The sequence below is a fragment of the Ovis aries genome, chromosome 18, assembly GCF_016772045.2.
Source record: "Ovis aries strain OAR_USU_Benz2616 breed Rambouillet chromosome 18, ARS-UI_Ramb_v3.0, whole genome shotgun sequence".
Classification (NCBI taxonomy): Eukaryota; Metazoa; Chordata; class Mammalia; order Artiodactyla; family Bovidae; genus Ovis; species Ovis aries.
In genome coordinates, this window is record NC_056071.1 from 55,942,019 (window position 1) to 55,966,346 (window position 24,328).

Sequence of the window (24,328 nt, forward strand, 5' to 3'; positions counted from 1 at the left end):
ATGGGGGTGCAGATATCCTTTCAAGTTACTATTTTCATTTCCTTGGGACATATTTCCAGAAGTGGAAATGGTAGTTCTAGTTTTAATTTTTTGAGTATTCCTTTTACTGTCTTACATAATGGCTGTACTAATTTACAATAGTACGGAAAGCTTCCATATTTCTTATCTCCTGTCTTTTGGATGATGGTCATTCTAAGAGGTGTGAGGTAGCATTTCATTGTGGTTTTTAATTTGCATTTCCCTAATAACTAGTGGGGTTGAGAATCTTTTCATGTACCGGTTGGCTTTTTACATATCTTCTTTGGAAAACATCTATTTAGGTTCTTTGATTATTTTTATACTGCTTTCTTTTTTTTTCTTTGCTATGGAGCTGTATGAATTCTTTATATATTTTGGATGTTAACTACTTATTGGATATATGGTTTAGAAATATTTATTGCCATTCCATAGGTTGCTTTTTACTTTGTTGAAGGTTTCTTTGGCTGCGTAAAAGCTTTTCAGTTTGGTGTAGTCCCACTTACTTATTTTTGATTTTATTGTTTATGCTTAGGTGTCATATTAAAAAAATGATAATCAAACACATGTGAAGGAGCTTTATTCTTATGTTTTCATGACTTACATTTAAGTCTTTAATTCCTTTTGAGTAAATTTTTTATGAGTAATACAAGATAGGGGTCCAGTTTTATTTATTTATTTATTTTTACATGTGAATATCCAGTTACTGAAGAGACTGTCTTTTCTCCATTGAGATTCCTGGCTCCCTTGTCAAATACTAATTGACTGTATATGCTTGGGTTTAGTTCTGGGCTTTCAGTTCTGTTCCATTGGTTGTGGATCTGTTTCTATGTTGGTATCATACTATTTTGATTATTATAGCTTTAAAGTATAGCTTCAAATCAAGGAATGTGACGCCTCAGGCTTTGTTCTTTCTCAGAATTTCTTTGACTATTTGAGGTCTTTTGTGGTTCCTTATAAATTTTAAGAGTGTTTTCTACATCTATGAAATATGTCATTTTAGTATTGATAGGAATTGCATTGAATCTATAGGTGGATTTTGGTAGTATTGAAGTTTTGACACTATTAACTCTTCGTCTTCATTAACATGGGAGACCTTTCCATTTATTTATGCTTTCTTTGATTTCTTTCAGCAATGTCTTATAGTTTTCAGACTAGAGGTCTTTCACTTGCTTGGTTAAGTTTATTCCTAAGTATTTTATAATTTTTGATGCTATTGTAAATGTAGTTGATTTATTTCTTTTTCACAAAATGCATTGTTAGTATACAGAAATACTACTAATTTTTGTATCTCTATTTTGTATCTTTCAACTTAACAGAATTCATTGATGAGATGTACGTTTTCTTGTTGTGTTTTCAGGATATTGTTTATATTATAATGTCATCTGGAAATAGAAACAAGCTTACATCTTCCTTTCCAATTCTCATACCTTTTATTTATTTTTCTTGCCTAATTCCTCTAGCTGGGACTTTCAGTACTATGTTGAATAGGGGTGGTGGGTACTTTGTCTTGATCTTAAACTTAGAGGAAAAGCTTTCAGCCTTCCACCACTGAGTATGATGTTAGCTGTGGACTTGTTATATATGGTCCTTATTAACGATGAGATATTTTCCTTCTATGCCTCATTTGTTAAGATTTTTTAAATCAAGAAGGGATATTGAATTTTGTCGCTTTTTCTGCTTCTGTTGAGGTAATCATGATTTTTTCTTTCACTCTGCTAACGCAATGTATCATATTTATTGATTTGTGTTTGTTGAACTATTTTTGCATCCTAGTGATAAATCCCACTTGACCTTTGTAAATGATCCTTTTCATGTGCTGCTGAAGTCAGTTTGCTGGTATTTTATTGAGAATTTTTATATCTCTATTCATCAGAGATATTGGCTTTTACTTTTTTAGTAGTGACCTATCTGTGGGCTCCTAAATTCCTGGTGTGTTCACCAAAGTTATTAACTTTGGCTGTATTGGAAATACAGTGCATCTCTAGCCCTATGTGACCTCTAAAATCACTGTTCAGCTTTTAGCCATTAAGCCGTTCAGCTTGTGTTCTCTGCTAGTCCTTGTAGAGCTTTTCTGTGAGCCCATGAAGTTTAGGGTTAAGCCAAGGACCTGAGGAGCATCCTTACACAGATTTATGGGGCCTGTTCTCTGGCATTCCCTGTTCGTCTTCCTTTACTCAATTTCCAGTTGCCTTAGCAATTCTTCACTGTGATGTTTCCTCTACTCACTGAAAATGCTAATTACTTATTGGGCTCCACTTCTTTTTGCTGCAGTTTGGAAATATTCCCAGGCAGAAAACCAAAGTGAATGTAGAACTTAATTTGTGTGTTCTTCCTTTTTTGAAAGATTGCAGTCTTGTGTTAAAATCTATACCCAGTGTCGGAAATAAGTTGCTTTATACATTTTTCTGCAGTTGAAGGATAAGTTCTTATATTATTAAAATATCATGGTTGTAATTGGAAGTTTCCTTATTTCTTCAACAGTGGCTTTATACCATATTCCATCTTTCTTTCTGGAATTCCAATGACACATATGTTAGATCTTCTCTCCCATGTCGTCTATGGATATTTCTTGCATTATCCTTTCCTATTTCATCTTTCTATGCTTCTTTCAGAATCTCTTTGTCTGATTTTCCTTCCTCCTCATTAGTTGTTTAGCTTCCCAAATGTAGTCTTCATTTTGTTAATTATGTTTCTAAGTTCTAGAATTTCCATTTGGTGCTTTAAAAGTTCCAATTATTTGATTATAATCTCTAATTTGTCTTACTTTATAACATATATTAAGCATATTTGTTTTAAAGTCTGTTTCTGATAACTCAGTATTCTAGATCTCTGGAGGCTCTGATTCTGTTGAATTTCTTTTGCTGTCTTATCTTTTTATGTTCTTAAGAAAAAATTGTGTGTAAGATATTGGATAGAAAAACTATAGAGTTAATTTGAGGTTTAGGATTAAATTGTATTTCTTCAGAAAGTATTTATGTTTGCTTCTGGAAGGAAACTGTAGACATTGGTAACCCAGGTCACTTTGATGAAGCTCAAAAAAAAAAAAAATCTACGATAAATTCTTGAGATAATTTGAAGCTGGTCTTCAGTCCCTGTGAGGGTTGGTCTATTTCTAGTTCCCCTTTTCTCCTAGGGTGTGACCTTTTGGGACCTCTACCCACAGCCCAGGGTGATTTTTAGGTTTCCCATTCTTTGGTGGTCAACCAGTTCCAAATTTAGTTCTCTTGTGTCAGAGAGTCTGTTGAAATTGGCTCATGTTGCAGAATTGGCAGAAAGAGAAATAGGCAAAGGAGAAAGAGTGGACTCAGATGCCAGGTCCACCTTTTGGCAATCCCTTCTTCTTTTGGATCATGGCCCCACAATTCTCCCATAAAATTCTCTGGGTTCATTTGTTTTTTTCATTTAATTGTGTCTGGTTTTCTAAGTATTCCCAGTAGGAGAATTGGCTTGAATTAATTTGTCTATCATTTCTGGGGAAATAGAACTCAGAATTTTTTTTTCTGTAATATTTTCAGTGGTGGAATGTATATATATTTTCAAGGTCAGGTATATTTAAGAGTGTCTTTCTATTTCATCATGAAAAAAACCTCTGCTTCACTGTGAAAGATATGTAAAAATTGCTTCACTGTTTTCTGGCATTCAGAGTTATAGAAGACAAGCCTTAAACCAGTGATTTTGTCTGTTAGAGGAGTTACTTTTGTTGTTCTTAATTCATGGAGCCTTATCTATTTTTAAAAAAAAATAGCTTTTAAAAAATATTGCTATATAAATATCTTTTAATTAATTTGTCGTAGCTTTTTTCCCAAGGAGTAAGCATCTTTTAATTTCATTGCTCAGTCACCATCTGCAGTGACTTTTGAGCCCAAGAAAATAAAGCCTGTCACTGTTTCCATTTTATCCCCATCTATTTGCCATGAAGTGAGGGGACCGGATGGCATGATCTTAGTTTTTTAAATATTGAGTTTTAAGCCAGCTTTTTCATTCTCATTTATCTTCATCAAGAGGCTCTTTAGTTCCCCGCCTTGCATTCTGCCATTAGAGTGGTGTCATCTGTATTTTTGAGGTTATTGATATTTCTCCTGGCAATCTTAATTCTAGTTTGTGATTCATTCAGCCCAGCATTTTGCATGATGTACTCTGAATATAAGTTAAATAAGCAAAGTGATAACATACAGCCTTGACATACTCTTATCCCAATTTTGAACCAGTCTGCTGTTCCATGTAGGTTCTAACTGTTGCTTCTTGACCTGCTTACAGGTCTCTTACGAGGCAGGTATGGTGGTCTGGTATTCCCATCACTTTCAGAAATTTTCAGTTTGCTATGATCCACAGAGTCAAAAGTTATAACATAGTCAATGAAGAAGAATAGAGGTTTTCCTGGAGTTCCCTTGCTTTTTCTATAATCTAGTGGATGTCTGCAATTTGATTCCTGGTTCCTCTGTGTTTTCTAAATCGAGCTTGTACATATGGAAGTTCTCAGTTTACACACTGCTGAAGCCTAGTTTGAAGGATTTTGAGCATTACCTTGCTAGTATGTGAAATGAGCACAATTGTATGGTAGTTTGAACATTCTCTGGCATTGCCTTTCTTTGGGATTGGAATGAAAACCGACCTTTTCCAGTCCTATGGCCACTGCTGACTTTTCCAAATTTGCTGGCATATTAAGTGCAGCACTTTCACAGCATCATCTCTTAGGATCTGAAATAGTTCAGCTGGAATTCCATCACCTCCACTAGCTTTGTTCATAGTAATGCTTCTTAAAGCCCACTTGACTTCACACCCCAGGATGTCTGTCTGTAGGTGAGTGACCACACCATTGTGGCTATCCGGGTTATCAAGACCTTTTTCTGGTACATTTCTTCTGTGTATTTTTGCCACGTCTTCTTAATCTCATTTGTTTCTTTTAGGTCCTTACTGTTTCTGTCCTTTATTGTTTCTGTCCTTTATTGTGCCCATCTTTGCATGAAATATTCCCTTTGTATCTCTAATTTTCTTGAAGACATCTCTAGTCTTTCCCATTCTATTTTTTTCCTTTATTTTTTTGCATTGTTCACTTAGGAAGGCTGACTTATCTCTCCTTGCTATTCTTTGGAACTCTGCATTCAGATGGGTGTATCTTTCCCTCTCTGCTTTTTGCTTCTCTTTTTTTTCTCAGCAATCTGTAAAGCCTCCACAACCATTTTGCCTTCTTGCATTTCTTTTTCTTGGGGATAGTTTTGATCACTGCCTCCTGTACAATGTCACAAACCTCCATTGTTCTTCATGCACTCTATCAAATCTAATTCCTTGAATCTATTTGTCACTTCCACTGTATAATCATAAAGGATTTGATTTAGGTCATACCTGAATGGCCTAGTGATTTTACCCTGCTTTCTTCAATTTAAGTCTGAATTTTGCAATAAGGAGCTCTTGATCTGAGCTACTATAAGCTACAGGTCTTGTTTTTGCTGAATGCATAGGTTGGTATAGCTTCTTAGGTTAATTTTCTTTATAACCTAGTTGACTTTTACCCTAACTGAGTAATATTTATTGCATTGAATGAGTGTTTCTAAGTTTACTATTTCATTTTTAGTTTAATTACATTTATCATATCTTTTATCTAAATCTGTTTTTGTTTCATTCTGTTAGTGTCCTTTGTCACCCTAAATTATTTTGACTTTCTATTCCTGTTTTTATAGAGGTTTTGTGTTCTTGCTTCATGTTCGAGATGCCACACACTTTCCTAATTTGATTCAATGACTAGATGATGGTCAGACAAATGTTTTCTCTTGTGTTTCAGTACACTGTTTCTTTTCCTTTGAAGTATACATTTGATTGATCCTTCATTTCTTAAAGACAATTTTATTGAGTTATAATTTTCCTTCAGTAAAATAACACATTTTAAGCATAGTTTGATAACTTTTGACAAATGTATATACTAATGTAACCGAAGCTATAATCGACACACAGAACATTTCCATCATCTCCAGAATATCTCCAGCTTTCTTTTCAGTAAGTTCACCATAGACAACCACTGATCTGCTTTCTGTCATTATATACTAGTTTTGCCTGTCCTAGGACTTCATATGAATGGAATCACACAGTATATACTATTTTTGTGTCTGCTTATTTCATTTAGCATAATGTTTTTAGAGTTTATTCATGTTGGTATATCAGTAATTCATTTAAAAAATACTGATAGTAATGCATTGTATGGCTATATCACAGTTTATCCATCGGTTTCTTGGTGAACACTTTTACCTATTATGAGTAAAGCTATAAACATTCATATAAAAAAGTATTTTTTATGAAGATACACATTTATTTCTCTTAATACTGGGCATGAAAATACTGGATTGTTTGGTAAGTATATATTTAATTTTAAAAGAAATGTTCAAATCGTTTTTTAGAAGTGATTGTTCCATGTTATACTCCCTCCAGAAGTATATTGACAGTCCTAATGCTATATTGTTATCAATACTTGGGATTGTTGGTCTTTTTGATGTTATACATTCTGATAGCCAGGTGGTAATAATACATTGTTGTTTCATTTCTCTGATGACTAGTGATAATGAACATCTTTACAGGTGCTTATTGGCCATTTGTTTTGTAAAGTTCTCACTGAAATCTTTTGTTCATTTTTAAATTGGATTTCCAGTCTATTGATGTTCAAAATAGAAGACTTGTTTTTCAGATATATATATTATGGATGTGGCCTTTCAGTCAGGGGATTTCCTTTTCAGGTATTTCAAAGAGCAAAATTTTCAATTTAATAAAATTCAATTTATTGATTTTTCTTTTATAGTTTTTCTTTAGTCTCCCCTAAGGTTATAAGGAAATTCTCCAATGTTTTATTCTAGAAGATTTATAGTTTAAACTTTTACATTTAAGTATATGACCCATTTGGAATTAATTTTTTTATATGGTGGGACATAAGGGTTGACTTTTTTGTTTCAGTTCAGTTTGTTGAAAAACTTACTCTTTCCACATTGGATTGCAGTGACTATTTAGTTAAAAACTAATTGCTCAGATATGCATGAATCTATTTCATTGTCTATCTTCACACCATTATCATACTATCTTGACTAATGTAGTTTTATAGTAAATCTTGAAATTACGTAGTTTAAATCCTCCAGATTTGTTCCTTTTCAAAATTGTTTTGACTCTTATAGGACTTTTACATTTTAATAGAAATATTACTCTCAGTTTGTCAATTTCTACAAAGCATTCTGGTTTGACTGGGATTACATTGAATATGTTGTTTAATCTGGGGGAGAATTGACATCCTGAGAAAAAGACTCAATATTTAGTCTTCTGATTCATAAATGTGGCAATTCTGACCATTTATTTAGGTGAATAAATAAAAAATTAAATAATTTAAATAAATAAATTAAAGAAATCTTTAATTTCTTTCAGCATTATTTACTAGTTTTCAGTGTACAGGTCCTACGGATATTTTGTTAAAGGTATTCCTCAATATTTTATATTTTGGGTGCTATTGTAAGTAGTGTTTTAAATTTTAATATTCTACTTGGTTATTGCCATTATATAGAAATATAATTTACTTTTTGTATTGACTTTACATCCTCCAACCTTGCTAAATTCACTTATTTTTTGTAGCTTATTTCTAAGTTTCTTAAGATTTTTTCTGTATACATGATTTGCTTTCTTGCAAATAAAGATTTTTTTTTTTTTTTTGCTTTTAATTTGTATGTTTGTCTGCCTACCTACTGGTCTGGTTCCCTCCTTCTCTCTCTTTCCCTTCCTTCCTTCCTTTCCCCACTTCCTTTCTTATTTTCTTTTTCTTATTGCACTGGCTCTTATCTCCAGTTTAGTATTGAATAGAAGTGCTGAACATGGATTTATTTGTTTTTCCCCTTCATTTGTGGCGGGAAAGTGTTCAGGCTTTTACTGTTAAACATGATGTTAGCTGTAGATTTTTCACAGATGCTTTTTATCATGTTAAGGAAGTCCCCATCTATTTATAGTTTGTTGAGAATTTTTATCGTGAATGAATGTTAGTTTTTGTCAAATGTGATTTCTCCTATTAAATGATCATATGACTTCCCCACTTAATTCCATTAATGAGGTGAATTGCATTGATTTACTTTGCAGCGTTAAGCCAACCTTGCATTCCTGGGATATGTTCCACTTTTCAGTTATATTATCCTGCCAGACTTAATTGCTAATTTTTTGCTAAGTGTCCTTGCTCCTGCATTTATGAGGGATATTGATCTACTTTTCTTTTGTTGTAATGTTTTCATCTAGTTTTGTTTACAAAGTAATGTTGGCTTCATAAAACAAGTTGGAAATTGTTTCTTCTTTTATTTTCTGAGTTTATGTAAGATTTGTATTATTTATTCCTGTAATAGTTAATAGTGAATCCATTTGGTAAATCCATCTGGTCTTGAGGTTTTCATTATGAAAGTTTTACATTATGAATTCAATTGAATAGAATGGGGCATTTAACTGTCTACTTTTTATTGAGCTGAATTTTGTAATTTTGTAACTGTGCTTTTTGTTGAATGTGAGCATTTCATCCAACTTATGTAATTTATTGGCATGTGTCTAGTATCTGCAGTGATGTCCTACCTTTCATTCCTAACATTGATAGTTTGCTTCTTTATATTTCCTAATTCATCAGTCTACCTAGGGGCTTATCAATTTTATTGAACTTTCTAAAAAAACCCACGGCATTTGTTTTATGATTTTCTGTTGGTTTTTTGTTCTCAGTTTTATTGATATGTATTTCTATCTTTATTATTTTCTTCCTTCTACTAACATTGGATTGAATTTGTTCTTTTTGTTTATTATTAAATAGAAGTATCAATCATTCATTTTGGATCTTTGAAATTTTTCAGAGCAAGAATTTAAAGATAAAAATTTCCCTTTAAGCATTGCTTTAATTGCAGCCTACAAATTCAAAATGCTGTGGTTTCACTGTATTTCAGAAACAAATATTTTCTAATATTCCTTGTAATTTCTCTTTGATTTATGGATTGATTAGAAGTAAGCTTTTTAATTTAATTTTATTTTTTTAATTTTTATTTTTACTGTATTTTACTTTACAGTACTGTATTGGTCTTGCCGTACATTGACATGAATCCACCATGGGTGTACACGAGTTCCCAAACATGAACCCCCTTCCACCTCCCACCCCATATCATCTCTCTGGATCATCCCCATGCACCAGCCCCAAGCATCCTGTATCCTGCATCGAACATAGACTGGCGATTCGTTTCTTACGTGATAGTATGCATGTTTCAATGCCATTCTCCCAAATCATCCCACCCTCTCCCTCTCCCTCAGAGTCCAAAAGTCCGCTCTACACATCTGTGTCTCTTTTGCTGTCTCGCATACAGGGTCATCATTACCATCTTTCTAAATTCCATATGTATGTGTTAGTATACTGTATTGGTGTTTTTCTTTCTGGCTTACTTGATTAGAAGTAAGCTTTTTAAAATGTACAAATATTTGGTTATATTCTAGATATCTTTTTGTTATTTATTTCTAGTTTAATTCTATTGAGATCAGAGAACATAATTTATTCTATCACTCCATTTAGATTGTTGAGGCTTACTTTATGGATGACAATACTGTCTTAGTAAATGCTGCCTGTGCCCTTAGCACATGTCTCCTAGACACTGTGTCTGTTCCAGTTGTCGAGTGGAGAATTCTATCATTATCAATTAAGTCAAGTTGTTGAGAATGTTGCTCAAGTCTCCTATTTTTATTGATCTTTTTTGATCTGCTTGTTTTATCAATTACTGAGGGAGGATTGTTGAAATTTACAACACTAATTATGGACTTATTTCTCCTCTAAGTTCTCCTCTAAGTTTTGCTTTATATAATTTTAAATTCTGTCATTAGATACACTCATTTTTATGGCTGTTTTGTAATCTTGATGAATGGACATTTTCATCATTGTGAAATATCCTTGTTTGTTCCCAGTAATATTCTTTGTCTTGGAGTCTACTTGTCTGATATTTATAGAGACATTCCAGCTTTATTATGACTAGCATTTGAATCATAACAGTTTTTCTCTCATCTACTTTTAACATTTCAAGTGTGTTTCTCTTAGGCAGCATATATTTGGGTCATGCTTTTTGAGAAATTTAAATCCTATTTGACAATCTTTGTCTTTTAATGTATTTGTTTAGGCTATTTATACTTAATGTAATTACAGATATTATTAGGCTTCCGTCTGTTATCTTGTGCTAGTTTTCTATTTGCCGCATCTATTCGTTGGTCCTTTTGGATATCTTGCCTTCTTTTGAATTAGTTTTTACTGTTCCATTTTTCTCTCTTTGAATTGTTAGCTACAGCTTTTTTTAAAAAAAAAATTACTCTACAATTCTTAAATTGCAATATGCACATTTAACTTCATAGTCTACCTTCAAATAATACTATACTAGTTTACATGTAATATAAAAACCCTGTACACTTTCATTTTCTCCTTCCCATCCTTTTAGTTTCTTATCAAATATTTTGCTTTTCAGTTGCTAAGTTGTGTCCAACTCTTTACACCCCCATGGACTGCAGCATGCCAGGCTTCTCTGTCCTTTGCTATCACCCAGAGGTTGCTCAAACTCATGTCCATTGAGTTGGTGATGCCATCCAAACATATGATCCTCTGTCACCCCCTTTTCCTCCTGCCCTCAATTTTTCCCAGCATCAAGGTCTTTCTCAATGAGTTGGCTCTTCACATCATGTGGTCAAAGTATTGGCGCTTCAGCTTCAGCATCAGTCTTTCCAATGAATATTCGGTTTTGATTTCCTTTAAGATTGACTGGTTTGATCTCCTTGTTGTCCAAGGGACTCTCAAGAGTCTTCTCCAGTACCACAATTTGAAAGCATCAGTTCTTCAGTGTTCAGCCTTCTTTATGGTCCAACTCTCACATCCATACATGACTACTGGAAAAACCATAGCTTTGCCTATACAGACTTTGTCAGCAAAGTGATGTGTCTGCATTTTAGTACACTGTCTAGGTTTGCCATAGCTTTTCTTCCACGGAGCAAGTTTTTAAATTTCATGGCTGCTGTCACTATCTGCAGTGATTTTGGAGCTCAAGAAAATAAAATATGCCACTGTTTCTACTTTTCCTCCATCTATTTGCCATGAAATGATGGGACCAGATGCCATGATCTTATTTTTTGAATGTTGAGTTTTAAGCCAGCTTTTTCACTCTCCTCATTCACCCTCATCAAGAGGCTCTTTAGTTCCTTTTCAGTTTCTGCAATTCAGTTCAGTTCAGTTTCTCAGTTGTGTCTGACTCTTTGCAAACCCATGGACTGCAGCACGCTAGGCTTCCCTGTCCATTACCGACTCCTGGAGCTTACTCAGACTCATGTCCATTGAGTCTGTGATGCCATCAAACCATCTCATCCTCTGCCGTCCCCTTCTCCCGCCTTCAATCTTTCCCAGCATCAGGGTCTTTTCTAATGAGTCAGTTCTTTGCATCAGGTGGCCAAAGTATTGTAGCTTTAGCTTCCACATTAGTCCTTCCAATGAATAGTCAGGACTGATTTCTTTTACGACTGACTGGTTTGATCTCCTTGCAGCCCAAGGGACTCTCAAGAGTCTTCTCCAATGCCACAGTTCAACAGCGTCAATTCTTTGGTGCTCAGCTTTCTTTACAGTCCAACTCTCACATCCATACATGACTACTGGAAAAACCGTAGCTTTGACTAGATAGACCTTGGTTGGCAAAGTATTGTCTCTGCTTTTCAATATGTTGTCTAGGTTGGTCATAGCTTTTCTTCCAAGGAGCATGGCTGAAGTCACCATCTTCAGTGATTTTGGAGCCCAAGAAAATAAAGTCTGACACCATTTCCATTGTTTTCCCATCTATTTTGCTATGAACTGATGGGACCAGATGCCATGATCTTACTTGTCTGAATGTTGAGTTTTAAGCCAGATTTTTCACTCTCCTCTTTCACCTTCATCAAGAAGCTCTTTAGTTCCTCATTGATTTCCGCCATTAGAGTAGTATCATCTGTATATCTGAGGTTTAGAATATGGCAATTTAGAAAAATGTCCTACTTTCAAACATATAATCCTATTACTTTTTTATGGTATAATATTGTTAACTAAATGCTTTGGGCTGTGGAATATTCTGGATGATGATAAGTAATTGTAATTCTCGTTCTGATCTGTCTCAGTTCACTTGGTTCTTGTCTTCACTCTGTGTGTATACTGAGTTGAGGAGTTGGGTATTAACAGATTAGCAGAGGTTTAGACTGTGGGTAATGTGTGAAGGTCAGTTCGATCCCTGGGTTGGGAAGATCCCATGGAGGGCATGACAACCCACTCTGTATTCTTGCCTGGAGAATCCTATAGGACAGAGAGACCTGGTGGGCTATGGTCCATAGGGTTGCAAAGAGTTGGGCATGACTAAAGTGATTTAGCAAGTACAACATATGAGAGAGATACATTGCATGTGGGCAAGAAACTCATCTTTTCAGTCTCCACATTTGATGGGGATGGGGTGGAAATGGAATGGTGACATAACCACTTTTAGAGGTTATTATGAATCTGAAAACTTCTTGGTGCCAAAAATCTAGGCCTAGTATGCTATAGTGAAAAGAACAGGGTTTTGAGAACCAAGAGATATATGTTCTAGCTGCAGCTTGTCACTTACTAACTTTGTGATCATAGGGACCTAACCTTTTAGATTTTAACTTACACGTAAAGTGAGTTTAGTAATCTGCTGTATCTATCCCACAGAGTTGTTTGGAGGATCAAGTGAAACCATAAATGTAAAAACTTATAAAAATTTACTAGGCATATCATCATGAAATAATATTATGGTTTTTGGGCATGCCACCTTACACTAGCTTATCTTCCCCATGGGAAAATGGATAGAGTTTTGATGGTTTTACCAAATTAGAAAATACTTCATAGATTAAAAAAAATAATTATTTTAGAAAATCTGGTGATGGTTCTATTTAGGAAAAAGAAAAGTAATGAAAAAAATTTTTTTGTTTTACTAGTTTTTACTAGGGCACAAATACTTTCAGTGAGAAATACTCATCAGCTATGCTTTGCTTTACAGCTTGGAACCCCATCCACTGCCAGCACATCGAATGCCACAATGCAATTAACAAACCAGCTGTGAAGGTAATGTTTTTTAGAGCTGGGGCAGTATTGTATTGTCAGTAGCCAAATTGTCAGGAGCAAATTCTTAAATGAAAGGGAGATTGCATCCTTCTCTGTAAAACAGAAGCCTATTCTCTGTGGTAATCTCAATTAGTGTACTCTGCTTTGATCTGACTGTATTTTGGTGGGTTGGTTCACGACAGAGCAATGCATAGTGGTGTCTGCAAATTTGTGTCTGAGTTCATAGCCAAGTGCTGCCGGAAACTGGCATAGTTCAGAATAATCCTGGTGAAACATCTACATAGTCCTTGACTGGTTTCTATTTGGGCTAATAAACTCAAAGAGTTTGCTACAAATTATGAGTGGCCTAGTGTATTATTATGTGAATTCAAAGTCATAGGACAAAAATAGATAAATTTGTGAAGTCAGCTCAATTCACAAATGCAACTTTTGTTGAAATGACTGAGAGGTTGCTGGATAGCAAACACGTAGAAAATTACAGTAGAGGTAAAGGAACAGTGGTTTAGAAAGGTCAAGTAACTCTCCTAAGGTCACACAGCCTAAACCAGGTACCTTGACTCTCAGCCTTATTCTTTTTCTACCACATCAAATTGGTTCTGTCCTGTTATGACCCTGAATCTTTGAAGTTGAATATTAAGAAAAATGATCACATGACTTAACAAAATTATTTATGGTATATTTGTCAGATACAACACTAGGATAGAGAGACCTGTGTCTGGATTTGCAAAGGTTAATTTTTATATTACGACAAGTGGGAATTAGGCCAAGTGACTAAAGTTCAAGTTACTTTTTAGAACCTATTGTCATTGGAGTTTACCTCCCTTGTTCTATAGATAGGTAGATAGGTAGACTGTGAAGATTACCAAATAATAGAAAGATAATATTATCATTTTATAGAAACAGAGTAGAAAAGGTAAATGAGATATAAAAAGTATGAATGGAACCACAAAAATATAAATGAAATAAAATATGTTTCATATACCAGAAGTGGAAAAGGAGTGCCAGACGTCACATTGTCATTTAGACATGTTTTACCAACAAAGAACATCTTTGTGTTATTATGCTTTATCTTTTCTTTTGATGAAAGCAAATTGGATGAATTTATGCTTCCTGGTGGCTCAGACGGTAAAAAATCTGTCTGCAGTGCAGGAGACTCGGGTTTGGGTCCTGGGTTGGGAAGATCCCCTGGAGAAGAGAATGGCAACCCACTCCAGTATTCTTGCCTGGAGAATCCCATGGACAGAGAAACCTGGCAGGCTATAGTCCCTGGGGTTGCAAAGAGTCGGACACAACTGAGCAACTAACACTTTCATGCTGAGAAAGAGCAGGTGAGGGTAACCCAACAACGGCAGCACAGTCCTCTCCCATTCTACTATGTGTGCCCTTCTGTGAACATCCGTAGACGTCTGGGGTTCATAGGTACTTTCTAGTGTGAGGACATTTTGAGCTAAATGAAGGTGAGTTTGAATGTTATTCACAGAATTCAGCTTAATTCTTCACAATGATGAGACTTTCACGGTTCCCCTGGTTTCTATATCGATCTTTTCTTCTCTGCCTGAGTCACAATGCCCTCTTTTGGTTTACCCAGACATCAACAGAAAATCTGTCTAATTTTCCAGTTATTTTTACTTGATTTTATGTCAGGCTGCATTCTGATTAGAAATGGTTTTTGGCTTCCTTCCCACAGAAATCATCACAGATTAGAAATTCTCCCTCTCTTCTAGGCAAACAGTCCAGTCCTCTCCTCTGGACCAGCTTCACTTTTCACAGGCTGTTCCCTATAGCCAGTCCTCCAAAATAAGCCCAACCATTCTACCTTCTGTCATTTTTTAAATGGAGGTAAAATTCCCATAGCATAACACTGACGGTTTTAAAGTGGACAATTCAGCGGCATTTACCACATTCACAACATTCTGCAACCACCACCTCTATCTAGTTCTAAGAAGTTTTCCTCATCCCCAAAAGTTTACTTTCTCAACCCCAGTTTTCCTAAAGAACTTCCTTTTGCATTTTTGCTCTACACTTCCCAGAGAGGTAATATTATTACTGACACTTCCTGTGCTGGGGCTGATTTTACCACAGGTCTGGCTCAGGATTGCTCTTTCTTTACAATATAAGCACTCCCCAAATACATGGAGATATGAGCATCGGACAATAAATCAAGTTACCTCAAATTCAGATGCTTGTAGAGTAATGTTAAATGAGAAGGAAATTATGAAATTACACAGTATGATGCCTATTTAGCTTAAAAATTAGGTATAAGGATTTCATAGTCACATGCACAGTGAAAATAAACTGATAGTGCTCATTAAAATGTTACTAGTGACTGCATTGAGATGGAGGGTTAATGAGCTATTTAGATTTTCTTCCTTCCTTTTCTCCATTTTCTGAAGCCTCTACCTTGGGCATGTATTATATTTGTAGACAGAAAATATCTATTTTAAAATGTAACAGATCAGTCAGATATGAACATATTAATATGGTTGTAAACTGATCTGTTCAGAGTAGAATGGGATTGACAGTACTAGCCACAAATCTAGTTATGGGTTATGTTAATTCATTTAACATGTCAGAGGTCAACTAGCTAATCACTATTAACTATTTATAGTTATAACATCCTAGGAGTTTTTTGGGGGGAGTGGAATGAAAAAATATCTTTACTTAACAGAAGTATCAATGACACAATAGAAATGACAGCAAATTAACTATACTGAAGAACAGGTCCATATAGGGTGCATGGGAAAACCTCGGGGAAATGGATTTATCTTCACAAAAAACCCAGTATCTCCATAACAGAGAGGCATAACGCTAGGCAGTAACTGTTACCAAACTAAGCTTGGGTTTTCCCACCTGCGTGCAGTAAAGCTAAAACTACTGATACCGGGTTGTGGTGAAGGCAAGTGCAGCATTTATTGTAATGTGCTGTACAAATAGTCTCAGACAGGTAGTGCTGACACAGCAAAGCATCTTCAAAGGCCAAGTGAGGTGAGGGAGCTGGAGGCGGTCTCAGGGTGGTCTATGGTCTTTGGTCAGCTCAAGCACAATTCTCCGACTGATTGAAGGTGAGGTAACACGGCAGTGTCACAGGGGTTAACATTATCAGTCCTTAGGCACAGTATGTTTGGGGCTAAACACTCATGATCATCAAATAAATTTCTTCCATTTGGTGGTGGTTTTAGTATCTATAAAACAACCTGAGAAATGTTCATCAGATACTGTTATCTGGGTAACTTCAGAGAGGAGCTACAGCAGAAGCTTGGGGGAAGTGTCTGTCTCTGGGAGGCCCCATCAGGTCCTGCTTGGTTACATAATAGTGAAAGTTGTTTAGTCATGTCTTTCTCTTTGTGACCCCAAGGACTGTCCATGGAATTCTCCAGGCCCGAATACTGGAGTGGGGATCTTCCTTTCTCGTCTCCAGGGTATCTTCTCAACCCAGGGATCGAACCCAGATCTCCCACATTGCAGGCAGATTCTTTACCAGCTGAGCCACCAGAGAAGCCTGGTTACATAATAATTTGCCAAATAGAAAAATATTATCTATTTTTCTTTGCAATAGGTTGCAAAAAAGTAAGAGCAACAGCTGAAAGTTATGATAGATTCTAAAATGAAAGTATGTTGGAAATATAATCTGTTATACCACACTCTGCTTTTTGGTTTTACTTGGCGATACTTGAAATATCACCTTGTGAAATATTTGGATCCCAGATAATTACCGTACACAGGAGTCAGCAATGGCTATGGCTATGGCTCTCAGCCAAATTTGGCCTGCTGCCTGTTTTTGCAAATAAAGTTTTATTGGAACACAGCTATGCTTATTTGCTTATTCATTGTCTCTGGCTGCTATTATGCTACAACAGCAGGGTTGAGTAGTTGTGACAGAAAATATATGACCCACAAAACCTGAAATATTTACCCTTTGGCCATTTGCAGAAAGTTTGCCAGTCCCTGATTTGACTCACCAAAAAGTGATTATTTGTTGCATCAAAGTAAGCATGAATCCTAGCTAAGGAAAATTTTCACAATGGGCCTTTAGCACCAGGGAATATATAATTTACAGATTTTGATGGTATAATTATTTAAATTTAGAAATTCTAACTCTTGCTTCCACAACCATTGAAACCCCTAAGGGTTTTAACTTTAAATGACAAGTTGTTTGGGTTATAAATTCAGTTCACTTGTTCCTTTAAATTGGTAAAAAAAAAAAAAAAAAAAAAGCAACAAAAGCTAAAGAAAAGGCAGAGTGAAGTTTTAGAAGAATTTGTGTCCTAGGCGTGTTAACTACATACTTAGCTATACCATGGATTGATTATTTCTTGAAAGGCAGGAACAGAATTCAAAATTTCTTTGGTAAGTCATAAATGTTTAGACTAATGCAAAGCACAAAATCCAGTTAGTCATCGAATATTTTGTCCATTTGATTTAAAACATCCAAGTATTTGAAATATCCTAGTGATCATCTAACATTAACACTTTTCATCTTTGTACTTAGGCTAATGAAAACAGCCATAAATAATTGAACAGAATACTGCACAGTTAAACAAACTACAGATCATATGTGGACAAACCAAACCAAAACAAAACACCTGAAAGTGAAAGTTGAATATCTAGATTTTAGATTCCCGAGTAAGAAAAGGGAATCACTCAATGTTAGATTTAATGCTAAATTTTCTGAATGAGGTCTGTTGAGAAGCAAAATTCTCTACTGCCAGCGTTTTGCTAATAGTTATGATTTTTACATTTTAATAATGCATTTTCCTTTTCCCAAAGAGAGATTACTGTGTTTACCACCTTAAAGAAGGAATTACTGTGTGAGTAATACAGAAGCAATTTGAACAGCCACCAAATGAGATGATTTTTTATCTTTGTAGAATGAGGGTGGATTTCTTGACACTACTTGTTACTTGCATTGCAAATAACAAGAGAAATAAAAAACCACACTAGTCACATTTAAATTGGCTTGTTGGAAAAACAATTTTAGGTTGAATGGGTTTTACTAAAAAATGTTTATTCTGCTTTGCTTTCGAAAATCTGTTATTGAAACATTTGTGTCCTTGACATAGGGGACATGATAAACAGGGCAAGAGAGTTCATTCTGTCTTTTCCTGTGTTTCAGATGTGTATAGACCCCTCCTTGTCTGTAGCTTTGGGTGATAAACCACCCCCGTTGTATCTCTGTGAAGAATGCAGCCAGCGGATTGCAGGGTAGGTGCAAGAAAAGGCAATCTAATAGGGCAACGCTGAGAAGAATAATCACTTCGTCTTATATTGATTACGTTACCCTCATTCCCCATTAGCCTCTCTGTTTTATAAAGGTTAGCTTGTCAGATATTTAATATATAGCAAACTTTCATTTGAAAAGACATCAGCTTTGAAATGTTTCAGTATTTCTCTCCATGTGACAAAAGGCAGCAATTCCACTTAAAAACAGCTCCAATTTTCAAGTGACCCTGGTAAAAAGGCCATAGTGAAAAAGAAAAGAAAGCTGTGGTTTTCAAACTTGACATAAAATTCATATGGTTTTTCTGTGCTTGTTAGTTCCACAGAATCACACTCAGCTTTCTACAAATCATGCTGTATTTTGGCTGACTTAATTAGCATCTGGAGAACATCATTTAAAGATAACTGAATATGATGAAATGCCTATAATTTAAAATTTAACTGGAATGCATTAAACATTTAAAAAGTTTATTAGGATAGTGCTCTTAATTACATGTCCTTTCTATTAGAAGTGTTTTAACAATAGCGTGTAGCTTATAAACATTCATGTGGAAGGATAACATTGCAGAAAAGCTCAAAAATGGATTCTGTTGTTCTTTATAGGGACCACAGTGAATGGCTGATTGATGTTCTTCTGCCGCAAGGTATGGTTTACTTCAGGAAGGATGAATAATAAGTAATTGTGACAGATGGTACAGGTGATTTGTCTCCTTTTCTACTGTTTTTATTTTACAAAGACAGCAACCAAAGTATTATTTGCTATGAATATTCCTTTATATGAAGCATTGTATCAATGTCTTGGTTGTAATATACCCACTCATGAATATTAAGGGAAGAAGTATCACTTCTACCAAAATTAAGGGTAGATGTTGGAATTGGGATTCTGTATGACCAAAGCTGAATTCTGTCTTAAGGGATTTTCTGTGTATATAACAGGTGTTGCCAATGGTATGCTTGCTGTGCCAGGTCAGAAAGAGAATAAAGAACAGCAGTGAGAAGAGCATTGAATAATAGGTCTTTCTTTTGCCACTGTTTCTAGCTCTGTGTTTTTAGGAAAAATCATTCAATCATCTTGAGTGTCAGTTTCTCCTTCATTAAAATGGGGATAATTAAATATATCTGGCCCATTTCAATGAAAAGATGAGATTGTAATGCTTGCAGTTTGTTAGAGTTCTGAAAGCTATGCCTGGTAACCTGGTAGGTCAAAGACAGAACGTTTCTCTATGTATGGGGAGGCAGATAATCCAGTTACCTAACTGCAGGCTGAAATGACCAGGAAAAATACTCAGGAAGGCAGAGGAAAGATAAAAGGTGAAAAAAGCTGGGGTCATACTGAGTATAGATCAGGCACACAGGAGGAACTTGATCTATAACTTCAGAGGTAGATAATAGAAGAACTTACATGAAAGAATTTACGTGTAACACCTTATGTTAACTACATTCAGTTTTTTAAAAAAAAAAAACTAAAGTACTTTGCTTGATGATAATTATACACCATTTCCTTATAGTTTAACTCAATATTATATTATCTCAACCTTAAGAAATAAATTATTTAATGAGTGCTCTGCATTTGTAAAGTGGATCAATAATGTCAGCTCTATATCCTTCAAAGAGACATTGAAAAGATTTATATAAGAATATCTGTAAAAAGATTTGGGTTTACATAGGTAAAGGTAACTTTTCCCCTCTTAAATTAGGCTAACTTGCAAGTGAACTTCCAATGCTCTGAGGTAAAACCCATAGTCAGGTTCTATATTACATTTTAAATACAGTTAAGTCCCCTACATACAACCCTTCCAGTTGTGAACTTTCAGAGATGCAAACGTGTGTTCGCATGTCCGATCTCGTAAATTAGTTCACGTGTCTGGAATGTCTGGGGTGCGTGCATCCTCCACAAGTGATTGTATTTTTGTGTAGGTCATTGTATAGTACTGTATTGTACGTAGTACAGTAGTACAGTATCTTTCTTTCAAGCCCAGAATGTCTGGAAGCAAGCATAAAAGCAGTGGTATATATAGCTGATTGTGTTAGTTGGGTACCTAGGCTAACTTTGTTGCACGTGATGAACAAATTGGACTTACAAATGCTCTCTCAGACGGAAACGTGCTTGTATGTAGGGGACTTACTGTATAGATATGTTGCTAAATTCTGGTCATCTCCAGATGATATTCATCTGTTGAAGAAAATTGACAATAACTTTTCATTATTTATCCAGAGAGATGACCCACTAACCTCAGCTTAAGATAAATGCCAGGATATCAAACTACTAAATAACCATTAATTAAACAAAATCTGTTTTAAAAACTGAGTTGTTAATCTCATTGATTTGACATTCACTAATTCATAATTTCTAGATGGAGTTTGGGAGACATTTACCTTTGATTTTGTTAGTAAGTTGTGATATAGACTATTAGCAATGATTTAATTTATTTTTTGAGCACTTACTATTTCAGGGGAAATATTAACAGATTCTTAGAAAAATTATTTTCAAGTTTTATCAACCACCAATTTTCTTGGAGATAAATGGTATGCCTACTACAAAGAGTTTTATCCATTTATTAAACTTAATCCTGAAGTACTAAGGTAGTTTGACAGCCTTACTCCAACTGACCTATCCATGGGTTTGAAAGATGTTTTCTCTTAAGAAGCCTGCAGCTGGCTCACAGAGATGTTATGGGGAAGGAGGTGGGAGGGGGGTTCATGTTTGGGAACGCATGTAAGAATTAAAGATTTTAAAATTAAAAAAATAAAAAACTAAAAAAAAAAAAAAAAAAGAAGCCTGCAGCTGGTTTTGCACTAGTTAAGGACTGATGTTAGTTGAGAGTTTGAGTCTAATTCACTTAAGTTATTAAGTTTTTTTCTACAGTTCTGATATAGCAAATCATCTCCATGGCAAAACTCTAAGTATATCACATCGACTCAGTGTCATAGCATAATGGAAGAGCAGTAGACAGGGAATCCAGAGACATTTCTGGATTGATTGGTCTCTACCATTGATAGCTTCTATGATCCTGAAGAACTCCTATAACCCTCAATTTTGTTCTCTGCCAAATGACTGAGTGAGATTAAAATTATTTGATCTGAATTCTAAGTCATATCTGAGAAGGTTTAATTATTTCTAGGAATAGGTAAAGTATTTGCGGCACACAGGTATTTTTAATCTCTTTAAGAATGAGTAGATGACAATTCATGAGACAAAGGAGAAAGGTGTTTTGGCCAAATCTGGAGGTTGTGTTACTAAGCTTGTTTTTACTCCTCTTCGTGGCTGCCCTTATTAAAAATGGGCTCTCTTTTTTGTTGATATTTTGTGTACCTTCCCCTTACAGCTGAAATATCTGCTATATGTCAGAAGAAGGTAAGAGCAAACCATCTGTGTGGTGCGGCATGATTTGCTGTGTTTGTATGTAAATTCATTCATTGACATCTGTCTCATTTCTGCACCATGGTTTCCCAGTATGTATATGTCACTGTATTTGTGAAGGGGGAAAAGAAATTATTCAGCATGCAAGATTGCTATGTCTCGATGGTCTCTATTTCCATTTCTGCTTTTGCTTACCCACCATATGCACAGTGTTTTTGAAAAATAATATGAAATAAAAGCATATGTGTAACTCTGGGGTAGAAATCTGAATACAAAGATGAGTGACAATGCAACTTAACTTTGGTAAATGATGATCTTGTTTGCTAAAAATCTTTATTGTTTGGAAGTAGAGTGCAAGTGGTCCAACACTTGTGTGTCAAAAACATAACCAGACCAAATATATATGGAAAATACATATTTATATGTGAGGTGAATGATATCTCTACTTGAAGATTCTTCCTTCAAATAGCCACTGTTCTTGACACTTTCCCTGAGCTATTTCTATCTTCTTTTCTTGCTCTAGTTGTTTGAGAAATACAAGAGAAGGTAGTATGATGTCATACAAAGAACTCTGGGCTGGTTGATTGAGATACTTGGAGTCTGGTCAGCTGTCTTCCCATCTAGCTATGAGACCATGTACCTGTCATTTAAATGTTTTAGGAGTTGATTATGAGTGGATACCTTTGGAGGGCTGTTTCAGTTTTCTATTGCCATGTAATAAACTATCCTAAAATGTATTAACTTATAACAGCAAACATTTGTTTGATCACAATTTTGTGGATCAGCAGCCCTGCATACGCTCACCTAGATAGTTCTCTTGATAAACTCCTCTAGGCTCACTCAGGTATTTTCAGTCAGTTAGTGGGTTTGCTGGCAATTGGCTGTTCCCAGATGACTTTACTTACATGTCTGGAGCCTCAACTGGGATGGCTGGAATGGTTGGGATGACTAGGGTGTCTGGCCCTCTCTCTTTCCATTAGATGTCTCATCTTCTAGGAGGCTAGGCTGGATTTGTTCTCAAGGTATGAGGGTTCTGAGAAAGTGAGAGAGGAGGCTGCAAGGACTTTTGAGACTGAAGCTCAGTGGATAGCACAGCATCACTTCTGCTGCATTCCATTGATCAAAGCAAGTCCAAAGCACAGCCCAGTTTAAATGAGTGGGCAAATAGACTCCTCCTCTTTTAGAGAAGGAGCAGCAAGAATTTTGTGACCATATTTAATCTACCGCAGTTCACCTTCTGGACATAATTACTTACATTCTTTCCGTATGACAAATATTCTTACCACCTTACAAGACCTGGAAAAGTCTAACCCACTTATGGCTTCAGGCTTAAAGTCCATTGTCTTGATCTGCATCTGGTCTGCTCACTTATGAAACCCTTCAGGTACAAATTTTCTTGAACCAGAGACTGGTGAATTAAAAAGCAAGTTATGCGCCCTCTACATACCCAACACAAAATCATGAGACAGGGATAAGGATGACAGCAATAGACCTCTGTTCAAAAAGAGGAAGAACAAGCAGATAGCTGTTACTAGTCTATAGCAACTCCAACCATGAACATGTCAGCAGTTCTGCCCCCAGGGATAGCAAATGTGCCTTGACTAGGGTCTGATTTTGCTTCCTGGGAGTAGTTTCCTAATTCATTTTTGTCCTGGGATCTTTCCTCCACTCTCTAAGACATGTTTACTTTTCAATAAGAAATAGCCCATGTTGCAACTGAGCAACTCTCTCAGTCTGCCTCCTGCATGTAGACATAGGGTTCCATAGACCTCTTTTTGTGTCGCACTGTGTGTGTCCCTTTTAGTCTGCTGGTGGTGCTTTTATTAGTTTGCCTTTCTTTAAAATTTGTGGATTTTCTGTGAATCTCATTGGAGTTCAGTGCCCTCAAAGCCACATCTGTAATTCTTTTTGAGACAGTTCCTTTTATATCGTGGGCATTTCAGTCTGCCCTTCACATTATTAGAAGCTATGTTCTAGCAGAGACGCTCAACTGGGCATCACCTTATATCTTTCGGAAGTTCTAACAAAGGATCATAGTTATTCACCATACTTTTGATTTCATTTTTATCCTGAGGCTATTTACTACTTTGAAAATCTTTTACAAGCTGGAGAGACTAGGATGAGAAACAGTTTTATTTTCTAAATTGACATATCCTGGCTCTGGTGGTATACCTAACGTATTTGACACCCACAATGGATCATTTTTTAACACTCTCCTCATTTATGTGACAAAATTATTTTCGGTAAAAGCTTAAAATTAGCACATTTTACTACTTATTCTTTAATAAATGTATTTTATATGAAAGTTCATTTTGAGAACTTTTATTTGGTTCATAATAGATCAGAATGTTTCAAGCTTGCTTTGGCCAAAGCTTGTGTCTTTACTTCTTCCAGTACTAGATATTTCTACATTTGAATTGTAGGTTTGAAATAAATGTCAAGATTGTATCAAGTACATTGTAAATCAACTATATTACAGTTAAAAAAAGATTATATCAAATAAGCATCAAGAGACAGACTTTTCTTTCTTTTAACTTCTTTTTAAAATTTATTATTTTTAAAATTATTTTACTTTATTTTGCTTTACAATACTGTATTGGCTTTGCCATACATCAACATGAATCCGCCATGGG

At 35.4% G+C, this 24,328-nt stretch overlaps 1 protein-coding gene across 9 annotated transcripts in view; it reads left to right on the forward strand.

The window, feature by feature from the left end:
* UNC79 (unc-79 homolog, NALCN channel complex subunit) overlaps positions 1-24,328 on the forward strand; it is a 274,446-nt gene that overhangs the window by 94,741 nt on the left and 155,377 nt on the right. For all 9 annotated transcript variants that reach the window (XM_027957343.3, XM_042235396.2, XM_042235397.2 and 6 more), the window contains exons 8-11: positions 13,053-13,117; positions 18,231-18,319; positions 18,938-18,978; positions 21,661-21,689. In XM_027957343.3, coding sequence (XP_027813144.2) covers positions 13,053-13,117; positions 18,231-18,319; positions 18,938-18,978; positions 21,661-21,689 — 224 coding nt within the window. The remainder of the gene's footprint in view (positions 1-13,052; positions 13,118-18,230; positions 18,320-18,937; positions 18,979-21,660; positions 21,690-24,328) is intronic.